The sequence below is a fragment of the Corvus hawaiiensis genome, chromosome 16, assembly GCF_020740725.1.
Source record: "Corvus hawaiiensis isolate bCorHaw1 chromosome 16, bCorHaw1.pri.cur, whole genome shotgun sequence".
NCBI lineage: Eukaryota > Metazoa > Chordata > Aves > Passeriformes > Corvidae > Corvus > Corvus hawaiiensis.
In genome coordinates, this window is record NC_063228.1 from 5,692,288 (window position 1) to 5,714,794 (window position 22,507).

General features: G+C 44.5%; 1 protein-coding gene across 1 annotated transcript in view; it reads left to right on the forward strand.

Moving 5' to 3' along the window:
- FOXK1 (forkhead box K1) overlaps positions 1–22,079 on the forward strand; it is a 48,119-nt gene extending 26,040 nt beyond the window's left edge. Inside the window, exons 2-9 of the mRNA XM_048320858.1 lie at positions 448–645; positions 10,835–10,991; positions 12,267–12,413; positions 14,129–14,322; positions 15,443–15,609; positions 16,288–16,569; positions 18,696–18,920; positions 21,556–22,079. Coding sequence (XP_048176815.1) covers positions 448–645; positions 10,835–10,991; positions 12,267–12,413; positions 14,129–14,322; positions 15,443–15,609; positions 16,288–16,569; positions 18,696–18,920; positions 21,556–21,776 — 1,591 coding nt within the window. The 3' untranslated portion in view covers positions 21,777–22,079. The remainder of the gene's footprint in view (positions 1–447; positions 646–10,834; positions 10,992–12,266; positions 12,414–14,128; positions 14,323–15,442; positions 15,610–16,287; positions 16,570–18,695; positions 18,921–21,555) is intronic.
- The last annotated feature ends 428 nt before the right edge of the window (positions 22,080–22,507 follow it).

Sequence of the window (22,507 nt, forward strand, 5' to 3'; positions counted from 1 at the left end):
CCTGGAGGCTGTTTGTTGCTCTGTCTGGACTTTATGGCTGTTTTGCTCCCTGTCGCTTGTGGTTTGATGCTTTCTAGTGACTTGGATCTTCCTGAGATGTGTGCAATGAGCTAATTAAAAATAGATCCTAGTCCTTGATACATTTCAGGAACCCAAGAGTTTGTTGTTACAGGAGTGCATCTTGCTTAGTCACTGATTGAATACATGGCCTTGAGGAAATCACTGAACTTACCCAAACCTTCAGTTTGCATCTAATCACTAAGTGATCTATGATTCACTGTGATATATTTACAGAGCTTTATGAATGATCAGTAAATCAACCCAAGATACTGGGCAGAAAGATGCTGAATGGTGGACTTTGAATTAATTCATCAATTGCATACAAAACCTCTTAAATACGTTCAGTATCATCCGTGAAACTGACTTTTCCCTTTCTTTCCCTTCCAGATGTACTTTCCGATTCCCTAGCACGGTTATAAAGATCCAGTTCACATCTTTATACCATAAAGAGGAAGTAAAAGAGGAAGCCTCAACGCATCCCCTTCGGCCACTTTACCCTCAAATATCACCGCTGAAGATCCACATCCCGGAGCCGGATCTCCGGAGCGTGGTCAGTCCCCTCCCATCCCCCACAGGCACTATCAGGTAAGATGTTCATTCTCCAAAATGTGTTCTCTGACATCAGTCTGTCAGCCCTCTTTCGTTTGGAATCCTTGCTGCAAGAAATACCCCATTAAAAATAACTAGTTAAATCTCTGGTGTTCAAAACGATGCAAGACTGCTAAAAAACGTTATGGTGGCTGGCAGTAGGGCACAAAGGATTTGTTTAAGAGCTCAGAGGGTTCAAGGAGAAACGTGAGTGTAAGTTTCACACTATAGAGTTACATATAGAGTCTATCTTTGGCAATGGAATTAGAAATATTTATTCAGAGCTACCTATGTGCATGGAGAAAAGAAAGCAGGCATATACTTTCTATCTTAAGACTGCCTGCTTTATTTTTATCTCAGTAATATTCTGTTGTTGCTGGGTGGTGCTGCTGTTATCTGAAGTTAGGGACAAGGGTGGCCATTGGCACGTGGTTTCCTGGGAATGGAAGGAAATGGGGGTAGGATGCTGACCATGTACTGAGGGGCTGTAGCAATCTGAATGTACATCTGGGCGAGTATCCTGTTTTGTAAATGATCTGATTCGTGGATGTGCAGTAGAAATAAGCTGAACATCAAGTTACTGTCTGGAATATTTTCTTTTCAGCAAAGACTTGAAGTTACAGAGTTTCATTGAAATCTTTGTAAAAAGGTATAATATGCAAATCTCCTCTGACAGCACTAATTCAGTGAGTAGTATTCAAATTTACGTGGCTGAGACTGAGACTTCAGTGTCACAATGAAGCTGGTTTGGGTTTGCATGATCTGGAGGCTTGTTTGGGTTTTTCCGACCGTCTTACAGAGCTGCACAGATGTGCAGTGCAGATATTCTAGAAAGAGGGGGCTGGAGGTAGCTGTGGTTTTAGTCCTCTGTTCAGGCACTGCTTTTAGTTTATATTTAACCTTCTCTTTTTAGATGAAGCTTGTTGCTGGGAGGGGAGGGGGATGGTTCCTTTGCCAACATATGGTAGTTAGTTTCCATTCAGTCATCTTGTGCAAAGCAGCACAGTGTGGTTTGTGTTGCTAACAGAGGCTGTATCTTTTGACTCTGGCATATGCCTGCCACTGGTGTTTGATTCCCTGAGAATGTTTCTTTTGCATAAGGAGAAAGTGGAAATAGTAGTGTTGAATTGTGCTCAGCCCCTAACGCAGTGTTTACTAAGGGTGATTAATGATTGCATCCGTTTGTCTTGAGCAGAAGCTAATCCAGCCAAGTCTTCAGAAACCTCAAAAGACATCTGAGGTTTCGCTTGCCAAAGCCCTTTCATTTCCGAGTTCCGCTTACAGAGGAGGGGCTGACACGTTTGTAAACATCCCTGCTCAGCCCCTTCAGCCTGCCCCTCTACCCCAGCAGGGTCTTGCAGCTCTCCCCTGTGGGCCAGGCTTTGGGAAGTGATTTGGGTGTTTCTGCCCGAGAAGGGAATGCTCCTTTGGGAGCATGTAGCTATGCATTCTGGCCATCTGGCTTCCAGGGCAGCTCTCTGCACTCTTGGTGGCTTCACAGTGCTGGGTGAGCCTGGCACAGCGTCCTCTCTTCCTTCCCAAAGGCAGGGCTGGGAGGGCTGGTGGAACTCAGACCCCTCTCCCACTGTGGCTTTGGGAGGTGGTTGCTGGGTTCTCCTCCTCCTCCTTCCTCTCCCCCTTCTAGTATTTACTTTCCTAATTTGGTGCGTTTGCCTTGCTCCTCCCTGATTGGCCCATGGAAAACTATTGCAGTTTGGAAATCCTGGGCAGGGTGAAATTTCCTTTTTGGAAAGTGGCTCCTGGCCCCCTTTTCCTGCCTCCACCCTGGTGTAGGGCAGGGGCTGTACCTGCACTCTCCCCACCAGATCCAGCCCTGCCCTCCTGACCCCCAGCCCTGCTCTGCCTCCCTGTTTACACTGCAGCTTGCTTCCCTGCAGGTTCTCTCCTGCAAGCTTCTGGGTTTTTTTCCAGCCTATTTATTTTCTCTCTGCAAAGTGCAGCGCCTAGAGAGGGAATGAGCTTTAGTTAAACAAAACCAAACCTGCCACCCTCAGCAGCTTTGGAAAGCAAGATTCCTGCTTGCTCCTGGGGAGAAATGTGCTCACTGTTTTCTCAGCTAGGTGTTTTGTCTCCAGGAGGGGCCGTGTGTGTGGATGTGTTTTGAATGCTGTTGTACAGCTGTAAGGGAAAATGTTGGTTGGCAGCATGCTGTGAGGGTTACAAACAGGCATGGATTATTTCTTCCTGCTTTGAGTTCAAAACTCCTTTTTATAAAAATCAGACTTGCATGTTCCAGAAAGGAAAAGGCCGCTGTGGTTTTAAGAACTCAGCAGAAGCAGCCTGCCATTTTGCATAACATATGAAAGGGCAGAGTAGCACCAAATCACGTCTTAGTAGGTTCAAGGCATAGAAAAGCTCTGTGAAAATCATGTGGGGTTTGGTTGAATTCAGCTCTACCTTTTGGGAGATAGAACAGAGTCACAATTTCAGGAGTTAAGGAGCAGCCTATCAGTACATGACTTTAAGTTTCTGCACCTTGAGTTCGGAGGATCCTCTTTGAGGGACAGTGGTTCCACAAAGTTCCTCACCTATGCTGCAAACACTTATCTTTGCCTGATTTTGTGATAAATGTGCAACATCTACATATATGTGACTCTGTGTTACAACCCAATCCCCAGGGTGGCTTGTGCTTGGATTATTATCACATTCACAGAGACAAGTTGTGATGCAGGACTCTTTTCCTGGTCTCAGTCTTGCGGAGTTGGAGTTTAGATTTACAGTGTTCCATTTCCTTTTTACTGTAGTCCAGTCAGTGTTAATGGCCCTGTAGCAGTAACTTAACTCAGTTTACCAAATAGCATCTCTGTGCAGCCCTGCCCCTCAGAGCTGGGGTGGTTTTAATATTTGTGGAAATTAAATTGTTTCTCTGTACTTGTTTCCCTATTCTAAACAGCAGTTATGTTCTCAGTGAGATTAGATAGATAGATATACACACACATACACACACACGACAATACAGAAATACTAAATGTCCTGCTATGGAGGTCAGTACTATCATTCATATTTTACAAGTGCTACTTCTGCCTTATCTCTGCACCAGAATAACTTTGGGCTTGAATGCTTTGTCTTGTACTTGTTTGGGTTTTTTCACAGAAAGGGCACGGATTCTTAGCTCACATACACAGTCTTTATCAGTAAAAAAATTTCTTTGACATGTAGGAGTAAGAGTCCTTAGGACCCTGTGAGACCTGCTGCTTGAAAAGTGCCTGGTGAGGTTCAGTGTTAACAGCTAAACTGGTACATATTTGTGTGTGAACCCGAATTTGTATTTTAACTGGTAGTACTTAATGTGCCTGCCCATGTTTGGCTGTTACTAGCAGGGTTAATAACTAGTTTACAATGTAGTTAATGGTATGAATAATGAAAGATCAGCTTCTTTTGTTCTATGAGCTTGATTAGTAAACCAGAAGATGTGAGCTGAATTGCTTGGTTTCATAAGCTATGGTCCTTTTTTCACTGAGAGAAATGAGTTCTGTAACACATTGCATGCTCTGATAGGGGATTACTCAGAGGTAGCTGCAATTATCTTGACTTAGCCACCAACTTGTTTTGTGGCCTTTAACAGGTCATTTAAATTCATTGTCTGATTTTTATGCATGCATAGTGTAATTACTACTTCACAAGCGTGTGTAGTAGATAAATTATGTATTGAGCTTTCATTCAGTAAAACTTGACAAGAGTGTGTGTGAGCCATGTTCCAGCAGACCTGCAAATGCTAGCTGTGCTTTGATCCAGACTTGGTTTGGAAAGAGGGGGGGCTTTTTAATGGGCTCTAGGATTGCACTGCTGTTTCACAACTTTGGGATTTACTCTGAACTTGCACATTTACTCTGAAGGTGTGTAGGGGGAAGCTGGATGAAAACTGGCTTCAGTGGATGCACTCACTCACTGGAGCAGGATGCATAAATATTCCTTGCTCCATTTCATTCAGGCTTTGCCTCTTCCCAGAGCACTGTGAGCCATTGAACTGAAATGCTGCTGAAGAGCTCCAAGGCAGGTTTTTTGCAGGCTCTTTTGCATCGTCTCGGTTACACGTTACTTCCTGCGCTCAGGCAGAATGCACAGCTCAGGCAACTCCCATAGTTGGACAGAGTGGTGATTATTTTTAATCACCCAAGTCTCCAAACCACAAGCCAAGGAGGGTGATGCATATACATCACATAAGAGAAGCAACAGTCTATGCTGGGTTGGGGAGCTCCTACGCATGTTTATTGCAGATAATGGACTGTGTGCTAGAGGAGATGTGCCAAGCCATGTGCTGGAGGAAGGGTTGCAGATGTCACCAGCTACAGGAGCACTTCCTCTTCGCCAAAGAGTATAAAATGTTCACTGAATCCACAGTCAGAGTGAAGTCACTTCCTTTCCAGGGGAACCACTGGAGCACTGACGAATAATAACAATTTCACCTTTTGTGGATAGGTCACTTTCTCTCACTTGTGGCTTGTTCGACAGCTTTGGTTTTCTTCAGCATTAAGCAGGCAGGGTAGCTCTCAGATTTCTCCTTTCACATCAAAATCCAGCTTGGTTTGGCAGTCTCACCACTTGTGATTGCTTCTGAAACCTGTCTGAAACATGCAACGTGCAAGGACTCGCCTTTCTTTGAGTTACGATTTTGGGGCTAGGCTGGGGAAGGTGAGAGCAGTGGAGGATTCTCAGCCATTCTTGCTGATTGGTGTATCGTGGAAAGGCTTGTTTCGCAAGTCCAAGGGCTGTACTTTGACCTGATTCTTGCTTATTGCACGTAAAAAGCGTCCCTGTATCTTCATGCCCTTTTTTGCAGGCTCATGAAGTGGAGTATTGGGGTAGTCAGAGGTTTGTGCTATTTCTCTAACCATAGTCCCTGTGCCCAGGGCAATGCACCTCCAGCTTGCATTCGAGGAAGAGACTGGGGAGAATTTTAAGAAATAGTGATTTTTTTTCTCTGTACCCAACAGGGGCTTAAAAAATGCCCAGTCAGACTGGAATCTGTATACTGGCAGCGTTGCCAGGGCTGTAACTCTTATCCCTGCTGTGTCTCTGTACCTGCTTCACAAATGTGCACATGGGAATTTTTCAAAGGCACTGCTGTGTGCACACCATATCCTAAACCAACAGTGGTTTTGTTCTTCTTCAGCAGTACAGATTCCAGGTCAGGTGAACAATTTTTTATGGGATCCCAGGTAATCTTTCCTCTTTGTCCTAGAAAGGATAGGTGCTTCTTCCATATACCTGGCTTAAATTAGCCTCCATAGCTTGATCCCTCAATTGAGTAATAGGGCAACTTCCCTGCTTTCTAGTACCGCCTCTCCTTCTGGTGAAGTTGGCACTGGAATTTGGGAGTGTTTCTGTTTCCAGATTGTTCACAGACTTGTAATATGACCATAAATAAATAATGTAAGCACTTGTTGCTTCATTTTTATTTTTATTACCCCCTAGTCCATAAAATGTGCCTAGTATTGAGAGACTGTGGAAACCTTTACATGAGAATCTCAATGAGCCCAGGGAACAGATCCATCTAGCACAGTGTTCTACCTCAGACATGGGTATCTTGGGGGTCATATAAGAACACAGAAAACAGAGTAATGCTGACTTAGGTGTAGTTTGCCTCCATTTTCTTGGACAGGAGACTACCTTGGAGCAGGAACTTCCTGACTATCTGTCTTACAAGGCCCCTGATGGCTTCCCTGTCTTTCCCCTTCCCCAAGAACTTGTGTACTGGCCTTTTGCATTCACACAGACTTTATAATCAGCCCTGTCTTACAGGATGTCATTCCACAGTGTAGCCACAGAAGCAGAAGCACTTTCTTTTGTTTTGGACATGCTGCTTAGTTTCATTTTGTGCTCACCATCTCTTCTGTTGCAAGAGGCCAGGAGCTAAACGCTTCCTCTTGGCTTTGTTTTCATAGCTCTGTCACTTTGCACCTCAGCTTCTGCCTTAAACAATTTTTTCTTGCATGAAATCCATTCTATATCTCCAGTCATCCTACTTATCCCTGTCAGTACCTTCTCTGGATCTGCTCTATCCTTTTTTCTTTTTTCTTTTTTTTTTTTTTTTTTAATTAGAGTAGACAAGCAACACAGAGTGTCCTGGTGTGAATGTACCGTGCACACTGTTTTTGCAGGCTGATTCTATGGTTAAACAAACTGATTGTGGACATTCCAATAGCAATGCAGCACGTTGTACACACTCTTCAGCAGCTTAGAGTTAATTGCTGCTAGCAAGTGCTGTGAACTTACAGGCTGGGTTCCTGTTGGCAGGAGTTGAAAGTGAATCGTGGTGCTACAAAGAACGTTCAAGCCCCGTGTTTAAAAGGCATCCTGCCACTTACGTGGGTGAGTGTATTGCAGACACTGCCTTCAGCCCTCATCTTTCTGGCCTTCCTGCCAAGGAAGGGCTAAGTCTGAAATGGAAAACATGCTGCAGAGGACTGGTGTGATTCAGCACGTGGTTGTAGTCTGATTCTAAAGCTGAGTTCTCAGCATGGTATTTAGAAAACTGTGGCTCGGTGGCTGCCTGCAGTCAGTGTTTCAAGTTGAGATGCTGAATCCTCAGTGGATATCAAAGATCTCTGGCACTTGGGGCATTAACCATGGTACCATGGGATTAAGACTGTGGGTAAATGCAGCCTGGTTGCTTCCATGCTCTGTGTCTTTCAGTGGTGTAAAACACTTGCTTCCTCTCCAAAACGCTCTCTTCCATAACAGGCAATCTTAACCCAAATTAGCTGGGATTGCTTGTAAGCTAAGTTTGCCAGCATGGACAGTAAGCATGGATCACAGCAGTGTGTTAGGATGTCAGAGCAGGGTAAAATTGCAGACCTTGCTGTGCTTTTCTCAGTGAAAGGTTATAGTATCAACATGGATCAAGTTATGGCCAAGTATTGACGCAATGTTAGTATCCAGCAAATCATTATTACTGTCCTTGCAGTTGATTTTTGTTTTATAGCACAAACTGGTGTTTGGAGGAAAAAACTCTTTGTTTCATAATATTTTTAAAGGGGGTGTGAGTGCATGCAAGCATCCCCGGCCAGCCTCTGGATCTGGGTGGTGAGGAGAATTCCAGGAACTCCAGGAAACTGATGTCACTGCATTGTGTTTGCTTGTTTTCTTTTGACTGCACTAAGTTTAATTTTAACTTAACCCTCAGAGGGGTATTTTTAGTAAAACTGTTTCTTCACTCCTGTCCCATGTTGGGAGGGGAACAGGTTGTGTCTCCTTGTTTTTTCCAGTAGTCAGCTCTTTCTGCCTCCCTTCTGAAGAGCTGTGATGATTGACTGAGAGCTTGAACACTCAGCAGCATGTGTTACCCTGTCTGTGCATGGAGTGGGTACATGCTGGTGTTTGTTCTGTCCTCACATCTCATGATTTGATCATTGATCCAGGCTGAAAGGAAGCAGATCTACCTGGACAAAAGGGCTTCATTCTGATAAAAGATTAGTATCTCTTCCAAATCCTTGGCTATCACTGTGGTCGTCCCAAGAGGCAGCTGCTTCTTTAGGGGATGGTCATGATTGTGTTCTTCAGTGAGTATCTGCTGGGAGAGGCTGGCTTTTCTAGAAGTTATTAACACCTTAGTTTGGAGGGGCTTTGTCAGCACTCCAGAGAATCACAGCCCTGCAAGGGATGGGTTTCTCCCTTTGGGTTTTTTTGTTTGTTTTTTTTAAGCAAGAGATCATACTTAAAATTCAGAAGCTAGAGCTGGAGAGGCAAAAGCTGAGCTGCTTGCTCTGCTGATCTTGAATAAAGGAATAAATTCTTTTATCTATTTTTATTTATGTATTTATTAAAAAGGAAAAGAAAAAGCAGGAAATACAGCTCTGCAGAGCATGGATTTATTGGAGAACTTTTCTCTCTTCCATATCTTTGTCTTGAGTTTTGGCTGCTGTCTCAGTGGTTTGCTGTTTGTGTATTTCTGCAGACAAATAACAAAATCAGAAAACTCTGTTTCATCCTATTCCATTTCTAGCCCGTGTGTTGAAATAATTGCTCTGGTGCCAAACACAAAAAGAATCGCTGTGTTTTTGGCTTGTCATTGTTTCATGTATGAAAATGGCTTTCAGTTGTAATTATCTGCACATTATAAGAAGTGTGTATGTGAAGAAGCTATTGAAAAATGACAGCAGAATAATTAAATTCACACCAGCTCCTCATGCGAATACTAAGACATCAAGAGTGTCTTCTGTGGTTTAGTATTATCCATTTCCAAAGCTTGGAGTAGCAAATTTTCATTCATTTTCCTGCACAAAGAGGTCTCTGCTCTTTGAAAGGCTGGATAAGAAATGCCTTTATCGCTGGCAAAGGGGGATCTATAAGTACAGGCTCATCAACATTATGTACCTTGCACGGCCTGAAAGTTTTCCCTTCTGCTGTGCTTCTGAACAGCATCACCTATTAATTCCAAGGACTACTGGTGGGAACTGAAAGGGTTACCAGGTGCTGTACGAGGCTGGTATATGGGACAGGGGTGAGCTGGGGTTCCCTGTTGCAAGGGTTTGTTGTGGCTGGATATTTCTGCTGCCGTTTCTCTGCCCCCCAGCCCCCCCATCCTGTAATTCACTTTTCAAAGAAACCAGTCTGGGTTGTGCTGAGCTCAGCACTGCAGCCATTTGCAGAGACACCCCAAGGAGAAGCAGCACTTCTCCGTTTACAGGCTGGACTGTGGTAGGAAATGGTCATTCCTTATGCTGTCAGATTGCTTCTGCACCCAAGGTATTGCCCATTGAGCAAACAAGGGTTGTCTCACTGCTTCCTCTCCATCCCTATGTGTGTGTGTATCCAGACAGTCACCTTTTGAGGAAGGGACCATGTTGTGTGTTTTTTCATACAGCATTTGGTGCAGTGCTCTGATGGGTGTCAGTTACTGCATTTGTTTGTGTCAGTTATTGGACATTTTACCAGTAAGAGGATTGTTTATGCCAGTTTTACTGAATTCTAGTTCCAGCTGTGAGCTTCAATTTGCATCTTTTCATACAATTTGAACTGCTTGTTTTGGTATGTAAATCTTCTGTGTATTGGTTTCCTTTCTTGTTTACTGTTTCTCTGCTCCTAGAAGACATTTGTAATCCTGGAATTTGGCTGTGCATCCTGCTGTTCTGGCACTGCATCCCTCAATTCTGGACAGCACAGGACAAGGGAGAGACAGAAAAAGGGAACTTCAGCTTCCCAGACTCATCCCTCTCCTCCCATCCTTCCAGGCCAGGTTGGATGGGGCTTGGGAAAACCCGGTCCAGTGGAAGGTGTCGCTGCCCATGGCAGGGGGTTGGAACAAGGTGATCTTTAAGGTCCCTTCCAACCCAAACCAGTCTTTGATTCTGTGATCCTTCCAACCCCACAAATCAAGGACGTGTGATCCCTAGACAAGCCTTTCTAATTAGTTCTCATCTTGTAGCACTCATTTCTGTGTGCCTGAGTGATGTTGCAAATTATAGCCCCCTTTTATGTGTTTGTAGCTTTTTATCATCTTTCACAGCCTGTGGTGCTCAGTCGCCGTTCCTGTAATGCCATCTTGTGGTGGCCCTGCCACTCTGAATGTGCCTTTTCCAGCCAAAACTGATGTTGGGCTACCAATATGTGTAGGCAGGGAGTGCTGCTCTCCTTTGCTGGCTGCAGGAGTGTGGGGCGAATCAAGGAAACCCCTGTCCCCAGCTGTATGGTGTCAGGGTATGGGCTTGTGAAGCTCAGCTGTGGTATTAGACAGGGACCTTCATGGCAGGTCCCTGCTCTGGGTGCTTTAGCTCTGATACTGTAGAAGAACTGTCTGTTAGAAGGATTGATTAAATATGATCTGTGTTACAAGGAGATTGGTGTGTGGTTCATTCACAAGTCATAATAACAAACTATTCCTTTACTTAAATACTCATCCCTGATACACCGTGTGTTGTTTGAAGTTTTAAGTGCTTCTCTAAACACAAAGGAGTTGTTTAATACTTTGAAACACTGCCCTGTTGTGATTGCAGGAAGTGTATGTGGCAGGGAGTGTCAGGATTTTGTAGGAATTCCAATTTTATCTCTGGTGGGTTTTTTCTCAATCTGTCTGGGCTTTGGATAAGCCACAGGGGCAAAAGAAAGGCCATTGCATCTGTTTCTCCATGACCAGAGAGCTTTACTGTACCTTCGAGAGTAAGAACTGCATGCCTTGTTCATAAATGAAGTAACAACTGTATTTCTTTCTTTTTTGCCTCTCCAGTGTTCCCAACTCTTGCCCAGCCAGTCCACGTGGTGCTGGATCCTCAGGATATCGTTTTGTTCACAACATTACCTCGGATCTGCAGCTGGCAGCAGAGTATGCAGCAAAGGCAGCATCAGAGCAGCAGGCAGATGCATCTGGCGGGGACAGCCCAAAGGTTCACACAAACATTACTTACCCAGCAGTGCTCCTTGGGAGGATTATTAAATCCTGGGGCTTTATTGCTAGTTCTGGTTAGAGTTCAAAGGGGTTTAAGAACACCCTGGCCATAAGGGTGCTGTGTACAGTATCCTCCAGATGCTTAAGGTCATTTCTTGAAACTGTCCGTGGCTTAGTGGCAGTCTCTGCTTGCTTAGCTGCCCAAAATGTATTCAAATCACTCACTAAAGTTTTTAAGCAAGAATAACTTTTTGCTTATTTGATAAATCAAGATCCCATAAAGAAGAGGCACATAAAATTCAGTGTCTCATTTTCTTCTTTTCATTAATGGTATTTTGCAAAATACAGTTGGAGAAAGCAGAAGCAGGGGAAGAAGCCAGATCCTTGTCATGAGAAGTCTGTAGTCAGACTTTAAAACAAACATGAAGGCCTGTCAAGTAGGCGTTAAACAAGGAGAGTAGCAAGTGGAATTTAGATTAAAAAATAACTTAGTTAGAATGATAAAATGTAATTTTGGTGAGCTGATCTTCAGATCAAAGTTAAAAGTTCCAGATCCAAAACCACCTGATTTGGGATTGGGTGGAGGAGCACACTACTAGATGGCTTTTTTTTGTAGTCTTAATTCTCCCTCGAGACAAGAAGGGTTGTTCTTGATGGACTAATGCAAAGAGTTGGAAATATGAGGTCTAGCAAACAAATTAAAGTTCCTAGAATGAAACAAATCCTGCTGGAGTAGGGAGGGGATGGGATCAGGTTTCATGTTGGGCTTGTTGCTGGGAGGAGGGCTGATAACATACTGCTTGAAACCTTTCTAACAGAGTGTAGTTGGGCGGAACTGAAGGCTTTAATTCATGAACACAGAAAGCAGGGAATGTACCTGTACTCTCTATTTCTTGATTCCAGTTGCCTGTCTTGACCCTGTTCCTTGTGCTGGTGTGAGCATGTGTGGGAAATTCAATGGGGAATGGAATCAGGTTGAAGTTGGGGTTTGTGTGTTTGTGTGGAGAGGGAAGGGGAGATAGTTTTCATCTGGCTCAGCCCTATAGCTCTGTTTGCACACAAATGCCTGTGCTAAATGGGGTGGTGGCAGCATAAAACAGCAATGCTGCTCTCTTAGCTGCCCTGCTGCTCTCTTGGCATCAGTGAAAATTACAGCCCAATGTGCTTTTTAAGTTTGGGTTGTGGTACACTGCACTGTAGGAATTCTTTGTTAGTGACTAAATTTTTGTTTGTTTTTTGTTTGTTTTTTTTGTTTGTTTGTTTTCTTGCTTAGGATGAATCCAAGCCACCCTATTCTTATGCTCAGCTAATTGTGCAGGCTATATCTTCAGCACAGGACAGGCAATTAACACTAAGTGGGATCTATGCCCACATTACCAAGCATTATCCATATTACAGGACTGCTGACAAAGGCTGGCAGGTGAGTTCTTGGCACTGACAAGCTTTTAAACTACTTTGACAGGGCTTATCTGCTTTGAAATGCATTTATTAAAGATTTGGGGCACTGGGAATAGAGCTGCTTTGACTGTTCCCAGAGTGAATTTGTTTAACACAAGCTGACTAGTTCGTTTGTGGGGGATTAGGGGTTTTTTTTTGGAATACATTGCAGGGCAATGTAATGTTACTATTGGGCTCTCTGGTTCCTCTTTTAATGCTGTAGTCTTGTGTCTTTCATTTTGTACTTTATTTGCCTACATCCTTGCTGTCAGTCACTCCTCTGCCCAGATACTTGCTTAATCCTTTACCTCACCTTTGTTTGGCATGATTTGTCCAAACCAAGGATATCCAACCTAAAACTGGGGCTCCAGTTTTTAATCATAGCACCTTAAATCATTACAGATGTTTTGTTTTCCCAGTGTATCAAGTGCATTGCCTAAGTCACAGTTTGCAAGTTTTGAATTTGAGTGGGAAACTGGGAGTCCATGCACTCCTTGTGGTACTCAAGGAAACCTGACCAGCTTCATAGGAGAGTTTGGATGTGGTTAACACATGCTAAATCAAACTTCAACGTTCACTTGAGGGCTGCTTCCAAAGTTTCAGGAACCTCAGCTCCACCTGCTTTCAGACTTTTTCTTGGCATCACACCTCTGCCATGGGTGTTGTCATTTGAATGTAATATGCTAATACAGCTGCAGAGGCTCTCACAGCTGCTGATTTCACTGTATGCAACTGGCAGGAGCAGTACTGCTTGGTGCACTTTGAGTGCAGTTGGAATAAATACATTTCTGCCTCCCTGGCTTTTCCCTGCAGTTCTAATTAACTGTGGAATTCACTTCCTGCCCTAACCTGCTCAGCAGAGTTGTGCTTTGTGAACCAGTTGCTGCATCCTGCTTCAGAGAGCTGCATTTCAGCGGGGAGTGAAGTTGCCTTTTTCTCTCCTCTCCAGTGGCATTGTAAGGCTTCACCAGTGAAGAGATTGTCTAAACCTGCTAGAAAAGCTTTTGTTTTGTTTTGAAAGTGGAAGAGGGATGAGTTTGTGCCCACTGAGGCTTGCTGAGCCCTTCCCCAGCCCAAAAGCCAGCGCTACGGCCTGTAAGAGATGGGCTGTCGCAATGGAAAAGATGAACAGTCTTGTCATCATCTAGAGAGCTGCAGAGTGCCACACAGCTCATGGATTCCTCCCAGAGCTGGCTGAGGGCATGTTGGCTGCCTTGCATTGTGATTACTGTGAGATGCAGTGTCCTCTAGGGCATGTTTGGACGCCCTGGTAATCGTTTGGCAGGTGAGCAGTTAGCACAGGCTCGGGCAACTTTTTCCGCTTGCCGATAATAAAGCCTGTCTTTCGAGAGGGTTCTGATGTGGTTTACAGTGATTTCCCCCTGCCTCAGCAAAAGCTCTGCTTTCATGGCTTTCCACAGAGAAGTCACTGCTCTGCCTGGCTCCAGATGTATTTAATAGTTAGTACCAAGCAAACCCATCTTTCAGCTTGGTTAGGAGAAACTGACACCTTTCCCCAGGTTTTCTGCTGCTGTTCTGTGACTTTGAAGCTGTGTGAGTTGAGTGACTTGTTTCTACCTTCAACACTGATTCTGGCAGGGTGAATTTATTTTTCCAAGCTGTGTGGTGCAACCCATTTGTCTTTGTTACATACTTCTTCATGGCAAAATAATCACCTCATTCCTCTGCTTCCTGCAGAATTCCATTCGGCACAACCTCTCCTTGAACCGTTACTTTATTAAAGTCCCACGCTCCCAAGAGGAGCCTGGAAAGGGCTCCTTTTGGCGAATTGACCCTGCCTCTGAAGCCAAACTTGTAGAACAAGCATTTAGAAAAAGAAGGCAAAGAGGAGTGTCCTGCTTTCGAACACCTTTTGGGCCTCTCTCCTCCAGGTAACTTCAATTTCCTCTCATCTCTGTGCCAAACTCATTACAAAGAAAATAAACTAAAACTTCTCCTGAAGTATAGTGAGTAAACTTCGCTGCTGTTTATAGTTTGAGAGGTGATATAGTTAGTCCTGAGGCATAATCTTAAAATTGTTCTGACTTCTTAAGTGTTTAACAAAAAAAAAATTCCAGAATCAAACTGCAAAAATGCATCAAATAACGTATCTGTTTTGGCATCATTTCAAAGAAATTCAAAGCAGTTATCACTGGAGTAAGTGTTTTCAGATGGCAATCTCTGATTTCAGGAAAGCTGTGTTTAGATGTGGATTAGATCATAGTGGGAATAACTTCTGTGGTATTTAAAACACTCTCTTATAGGGAAGATCAGGATGATGGTTGTTGTCAGCAGTGAAGCAACGGGAGTTCTGTGTGGCTGCTCCAGTCAGCTCCACTGCCTTGTGCAATGACAGCTTCTCTGAGCCTTGTAACTATGAGAAGATTTGGAATTCAGCACTAGCTGGAGCAGTTTCATGGAACATTCTTCCCACACCTCCTATTTTCTGTCTGTTAAAATGTGGAGGAAACAGGAGGAGAATTTTTCAGCTTTTTATTCTGGTTTGTCATTAAAGAAATGTACAATTCCTCACATGTTTGGGGCCAGAGGTGGGAACCAAGTGGTTGGGGAGGGAGGCAACAGGGAAAAGGGGAAGCAACTGCTCTGTAAGCGTATGCAGGGCCAGACACTTGCCTCTACTTGCATCTTTCTTCTTCTCCCTGTCACTCTCAAACTCTGACAAAGGTTCTTTGAGAATGATCTGAAGCTGTAAAACTGATCTGAGCATGCAACATTTGAGGTTTCTCTGTCAGCAATGGGTCTAACAATGAAATGTTAACCCTACTCTGAAGGGTCCAGTTCCCTCCCGCAAGGAATAACCCAACGGTGTTTAGTGCTGGAGTGTTTGTGGGGTCACTGTGTACCTTTCAGCTCTTCCTAGCAGGGAGGATATTGTGGAGGAAAGGCTGTCCTTCCTAGAGAATCCTGTACTGGACATGATTCCGGGTCTCTGCTGCTGTCTTGTGGTCAAAATGCATCTGCACTTGCCAACGCTATGTTTTGGTGTTTCAGGAGTGCTCCTGCCTCCCCTACTCACCCTGGCCTGCTGTCCCCTCACTCTAGTGGCCTACAGACTCCAGAGTGCCTGTCACGGGAGGGCTCACCCATTCCACACGATCACGACTTTGGGTCAAAGTTGGCCTCAGTTCCAGAGTATCGGTATTCCCAGAGTGCACCTGGTGAGTAGCTCTTGTTCCAGAGGGTGGCTGTTCACTTGCCCCATGTGCCGTGCCAAGGACACCACAGGAAGGCTTCTACAGTGTGTTATTGGAGGATCCGGGACTCTCTCCCCACTTTGTTGTTAGAGACTGATGGTGCAAGTACAACTTTAAACCATTTTTCTTACTACTCTTTGGAGGAGGGGCAGAATGTGTAGAGATACCTGATCTAAACTTGAACTAGGTGGCTGTAAAGGTCTGACAGCAGAGTAGCCATGGCAGCACACAGCTCACTTGCACTCATTTACCAGCCTCTGGATAAGATCGACTTGGCTACGCCAAGCTCTGGTGCTGTGGCCAGGGCCTGGTAAATATCTGCTTGTCAGCTGTGCTGACCTGAGGTGTAGGGTGAAGTTGGAAGGCAAAGCTCATAAAGGAAAGCTTGGTTTGGGGGATTTTCTTAATGTTTATTTTGGCTTTTATTCACAGAAATGTGCTCAGATGACAAGTAGTGTTTGTGTACATTAGAGAGGAGAAGTTTGAAGGTGGTATTTTTGAAGCCTTGGTTTGTTTTTTTCTTTTGTTTCTACCTTCTGCCTTGCCAGTGCTGAAGCCTTGAGTAGACTGGAAGTGCACAGATGAAATCAGTGGTGGTCTTTTTGCCTCTCCTGGTAACATGTGCTTCTCTCTTCTGTTCAGGATCTCCAGTGAGTGCCCAACCAGTGATTATGGCTGTCCCTCCCCGACCATCCACCCTGGTGGCCAAACCAGTGGCCTACATGCCAGCATCAATAGTGACTTCTCAGCAGCCTTCGTGCCATGCAATCCACGTGGTTCAACAAGCTCCCACTGTCACCATGGTCCGAGTGGTGACTTCCTCTGCAAACTCTGCAAACGGATACATCCTCACAAACCAGGGCACAGCAGGAGGAGCTCATGAAGCTGCAGGAGCAGTGTTGGACTTAGCTGGTGACCACCGAGGTAGCTTTTCACCTCCCTTGCTACTCTGCTAATAAGTCTTGAGCAGGCTTGGAGGGGAGAGTGGTTGAACATTTTCACTCACTGGGCACTGAGCCCTTAAAAAAAATGTTTCTCCAGGTAAAACTTAAACCAAATGAGAGCTCTTCCAATTTTTTGCTTCCACCAGAGAGCAGGACAACTGTGCTCCCTTGTCTCCTGGGGAACAAAACTAAGAGACTTTGGAGCCTGAAAAAACATGCAGTGCTTAAAATTTTCTTATTATATAGAGTCATCTATGGAGGTTGGAAGGTACCTTGAAGATCATCTCATTCCAATCCCCCTGCCATGGGCAGGGACACCTTCCACTATCCCAGGTTGCTCCAAGCCCCTTCCAACCTGGCCTTGGACACTTCCAGGGATGGGGCAGCCACAGCTTCTCTGGCCAGCCTGTGACAGGGCCTCCCCACCCCCACAGGAAAGAATTTCTTCATAATGTCTTACCTGTACCTACTCTTTCAGTTTGAAGCCATTCCCCCTTTTCCTGTCACTTCATGCTTTTGTAATTATCCCCAATACCAGTATTATGCCTGTATATTGGCTATGAAAGCGTCTACATTTTCCAGCCAAAAGAGAGAGCCTGGGAAAGGCTGCAACTCTGCTTCAGGATGGCCTTGTAAATAAATGATTGAGCCCTTCCTTTCTGCAGGCCTGGATTCCTAGAGGAAAGCATGTGCTTCTGGAAGTGCAGGCAGTGCCCCATTAAAAGAATCTTCAAAAACCAGTTAGAACAAAGGCCTTTTTTTGTCCCTAAGCTGGAAATTCCAGCCTTGGGGGATTTAGTGAGTTAAATATTCTCTTGCTGTGATCTAGACAACACCTTGTCTGCTCCCCATTTCAGAAGGTCTTAGTGCTACAAGGTCAGTGTATGTTGTACCAGCAGCAAGGCTGGTTTCTCTGACTGCTTTTAAGTTGGGCAGTGGGACTGTGGTCCCTCTCTAAGGGAAGGAAAAAATGACAAAGAGCTTCCCCTCCTGCAGCAGCAGGGTCACTGGCATTTTTAGTTCAGCACTGATTATCTTGCTTGAGTTTCACTTGCATTCTCTAGAAATTTCTGTCTCGATCCCATACACGTTCCTGAAGCGCTAACAGTTGCAGCTGCCTGTCACCTGCTCCCTTCTTTCATTCACTAGTTCTTGCTGCTGCATGTTCCTTCCCTACTTGTCCCACTCATATCCTTTTCTAGCCTCTACGTTCCCCGGTTGCTGCATTTTCCTTCCTGAACTCCCTGTTTTCCTTGCCTTTTCTCTACCTATCCCCGTCGGCTTGCCTGCAGGTTTCAGCTCAGTGCTTATGTCCCATCTAACTCTCTACTCTTGTGTGCAAATGTTAAAATGGGAGAGGCCACCTTTTTCTACAGGACTAATGAGATTGTGCATCCTGCCCTCTCTCTGAGATGCACAGAGCCCCTGGAAGACTGGTGTTCCTCTTCTTTCCTGCGTGCCTGGCAGGATGCTGTCCTGTATCTGTTTCATACCCCTTACTTATCCTGGGAAATGAGAAAAGTGGTTCAGTGCTCTCAAGCAGTTACCTCTGTCCAGGAGCTCAGCTCTCCTTTTTTATTTTTTATTTTTCTTCCATCCTGTTTTTTTCCTATACTTCCACAGCAAAAACTGGCAGTTGTGGGAAGACCTCCTTGTAAATCAACCTCCATGCAGACCTGACAGCAAGCTGCTGCAGACTTTTGGCTCCAGGCATTGTTTAAGATCTTAATGCCTTCTCCTGCTGTGTGGTATTGAAAGTCAGGCCAATTTGTTTGAAATTGCAAAGTAAGCTGTGAGATTTGCAGTGCCTGCTGTCCATATCACAGCTGTGATGTGCCAGTAAGGGAGATGATGCCTTTTTAGGGCAAAGGGTCATATTGATGGTTTTGATTTTTTAAAATTTTTCTTGTGGCTTATGCTCTAAGAAAAATGTTCTTGATAGAGTAAGTGTGCAATAGAGGATATTTTAGTGTTTCCAAATACTCATTCTGTGGTGCTGAGGTATTGTAAGCCTGGAGTATGTATCCCTGCTCAAGTGTTAATGAGAATAAAACCTGCCTCTAAGCCATGGCACTGACTGATTGTTGTCTCTTCTGCTCTCCACAGGCATGGACGAGAAGCCAACGATTGCGTTTGCCACAATCCCCACAGCCAGCCGTGTTATCCAGACAGTGGCCAGTCAGATGGCCCAGGCTGTCCCTGGGCAGACTGTCACCATCCTGCAGCAGGCAGCTCCGGTGGCCCTGGGGCAGCACCAGCTGCCGGTGAGGGCGGTCACCCAGAACGGCAAACACGCCGTGCCCACCAACAGCATCGCCGGCAGCACCTACGGTGGGTCTGCTCCCCAGCTCCTGGGCTGGCAGTGCTGCCCGAGCTTAGCAGGCAGGGTGGAAAGCTGCAAGTGTTTTCTCGCTTACTGTGTATCAAGTTATTCCATGTGTCCATCTCAAAGATATTGCAATTCTTCCACTTCTGGGGCTGTAAATGTCAGTGGGAGGTACCCTTCCATCCACCTCTGCTCCCTTTCCTGGGGGAAAAGTCCTGCTCTCTGGCAGAAAAGCACAGTGTCCTTCCTTTGCCCTTGGCTGTGCAGTTACTGCTACTGAGACTCTCTACCTCTTGAGGTTACTTGTTGAAAGTGTCAGTGATTCTTGTGGAGAGCCTGTTTTCATTTATTTTCTCTTGACCAACAGCCTTCGCTTGCAGCATGCCAAATAATAAAATTTCCATGGTGCTCTTTAGATCTTGTGAAACATGACTCCATAGAGTAATAAGAAAATAACGTACATTCCCATCTTAAAGTCTTAGAGCCTGAGAAAAACAAGATCTATTTCACCAGGTGAATGAATGTAGGATTTTTTGTATACACAGTATGTGTTCTAGTCATTTGTCAAGCGTGGTGTTTTGAAATTCCATGCAAGCCATGTCTTGGCAGCCTCCTTTTCTTGCTTGCTCGCTCAGCACCTCAGATTTTATTCAGTTGAGGATGGGAATATCCAGGTTTCTTACGGCTTTTTTTCACTGAGGTGCCAAGCATTTCTGCTGCCTCAGGCTGTGCTTTTTGGGAGTTTGAAATGAAGGGCACTGCTGAGCTTTGGATGCCTTTCATGAAGGTAGGAATGTTTCTACAGAATTTTCTGCCACATCTCTTCATAGTTACCACCTGGCTTGCACTTGAATTGCAAGGATCTCATTGGAACTATCAAAAAATGGTAGTGATAAGTTTTTTATGCAATTATTGTAAGATATTAATAGATCAGATAGGTCAAGCTTCTACTAACCAGCAGTAGTGTGTGGATACAAAAATGCTGCTAGCAAGGATTTTCTTGCTATTTTCTAAGTCTGTGAGAGACTTTTCTCTCTCACAGAAGAGGTAGCAGAATATGTGAACAACCAAACACCTGCAGCCTTGAAAAGTCTTGTTTATGGTGCAGTAGAAAAATATTTTGACAATGGATCTTTTAGGATTTTAGCCAATCACCCCCAAGGGGTGGCTGGTCCTTTGTCCAATTAGACTATGAAGAAAAAAGTCTATAAAAGAGTTCGTAAAATAATTAAATAAATCAATCTTGCTGCACAATTCCTGCCTGCTGGATCTTCTCTCCTCTTCCTCCCTAAGGCTGAGGGACACGGTGATAGGGCCTAGGCCTGTGGTAATATTAGTGTTTGTCTAATATAGAATCAGACAGTTTCTTATTTAACATTTTTATGTTAAAATATTTTTATCTCACCAAACTTTTTTTAACTGTCATCAAACTGGGAAGTATTCCAGTTGCATCTGAGGTTTTTTTGTAAGTGGCAGTAAATTTTCTGGTTCACAAAACAAAGCCTGAATCTCTTGACTCTCATCTGTACTAAGTTAACTTCTCTTCAACTGTGTGATTTAGGTTCTCTAAGTCACTAAGCTGTAATTGCTGACTGCCCTCATCCTTACCCTAATTTTTTTTCCCTTCATCCTTTTGATACTCTACAGCTTCCTTCTCATGCCTTGGTAGAAGTTACTGGGCTTTGAGGGCCTTTGTTCTGTTTGCTTTGTTTATTTATCCTAGGGCTCCTTTTTTCATGCATTTAGCAGTGAACACAGCACTGATGTTCAGTCATTCCATCCTTTGCAAATGAGTCTGGAGGGCAGAGGATGTGCTGTCTCCTGAGTCCCCTTTGGCTTCCTCTCTCATTGATGCAGAGTCCAAAAACTGCATGTGTTTTGTTTTCCAAGCAGTGGTGTGTGCCAAAGTCAGTGTGTAAGCACATTCTCTGTCTGGAACTAGGAATTGTAGACATTTTTACGGAGGGTTGCTACTTAAATCATCTTTTTTCTCACCACTTTTATTAATGGGAGGGTGAGACCTTGTGTCAGTACTGCAATACAAGATTGGAAGCCAGAAATTCCTATGTTCTGATCCCAGTTCTGATGGGAACACATGTGGTTGTCTAGGGTAAGCTCTGTCCTGCCCCTTTTACAAGTGGGATGTCAGTACCCTCAATATTTGGATTCTGTTTTCCAACAGCCTGGTTTGTTCTTCCTGGGTGAGCAGGGCTCAAGAGAGCGTCTAAACCTCCAAATAAAAGGCCCAGGACACGGGTGTTGCTGTTCTTGAGAAATTCTCTGGCCACCTACAATCAAAAGTACCTCTCAAAGAGATGTGCTGTAATTATAAGCAGAGCTTGATCCTCCCTTGCTTGGGGTGAATACTTAGCTAGCAATGCCTTGTTTGACAGTGGATAGGAAGAAGGAAGTTCTCCTGTCAGAGGGGTTGGTGCTGGTTTGGTAAACTTGAAAAGCAGAGGTTGTGGAGGGAGAGGGAAGGACAAGACAAGCCAGGCTTTCAGAATGCACTGGAAAGCACCACCCGACCATGTGCCAGCTGTCGCATGTTTGACGGTGGGGTTTTGTTTTCTTTCTTTTCTTGGAATAGCTTGTTCTGCTTCATCCCACTAATTCTGCTTCTCTTATCCTCCTTGCCAGCTCTTACAAATCCACTGCAGCTCCTTGCAGCCCAGGCCAGCTCATCCACTCCTGTTGTAGTCAGCCGGGTCTGCGAGCCAGGGACCGAAGAGACTGCAGCAGCCTCCTCCAGTGAACCTGAAGTGAAAAGACCTCGGATAGAAGAGCCCAGTGGAGCAGTGCCAGCCCAGACTGGAGTCATCACATCCACAGTGCCACAAGGACAGGCAACCAGTGAATGAAGAACCGGTGGGAGGAGCTGGAGTGATGGTGGGGTGGGCATGGGATGGCAGGAGCCCTAAAGCAGCTTTCACAGGAAACCAACCACAACTGTAACAGCTCAAAACACAGCTGATAAAGAGCTCTTTTTAAAGGCAGATTTTTCAATGGGAGGACAACAGCTGTTAGAATCACAAGGTGCCAAAAAGAATGGAAAATCCCTCCCAAGAACTCATATCTGGAACTCTGTTCTGTCTCTACTTACGGGATTTTTTTTCCTTTTTCTTTTTTTTTTTTTTTTTTTTTTTAAGGTTCAAAAAAATACAGACAACTGATTGTATGACTGCTGGGATATTTTTAACTATCTTTTCCCCTTTTGGCTCCAAGGGGATGGGAATTGCAGTTCAGAATCTAAAGGAATGTAATACAAACACAGTCTGCTCCCTGGAAAGAAAACTCCTCACGTTCTATGCCTTAATACCACGCTTCTGAGAGCTTTGAACCATAGCACCATTTTAAAAAGGTCACCTAAGGCAATCAAATGCTGAAAGATGGCTGCAGTATCTCTCAACAACATTAAAGAAACATGGTACCAAGCTTAAAAAAAAAGGCAAATTATTCTGGTTTTTTAAAAAAGAAAATTCTGAAAATAAATGCTTATTTCTATGGGGATTCAGGAGGAAGAGTTACAGGGCTCAGCCACCTGGATTTCCAGATGCAATTTCTCTCCATTCCCTCTGAGGGAATAGGATGA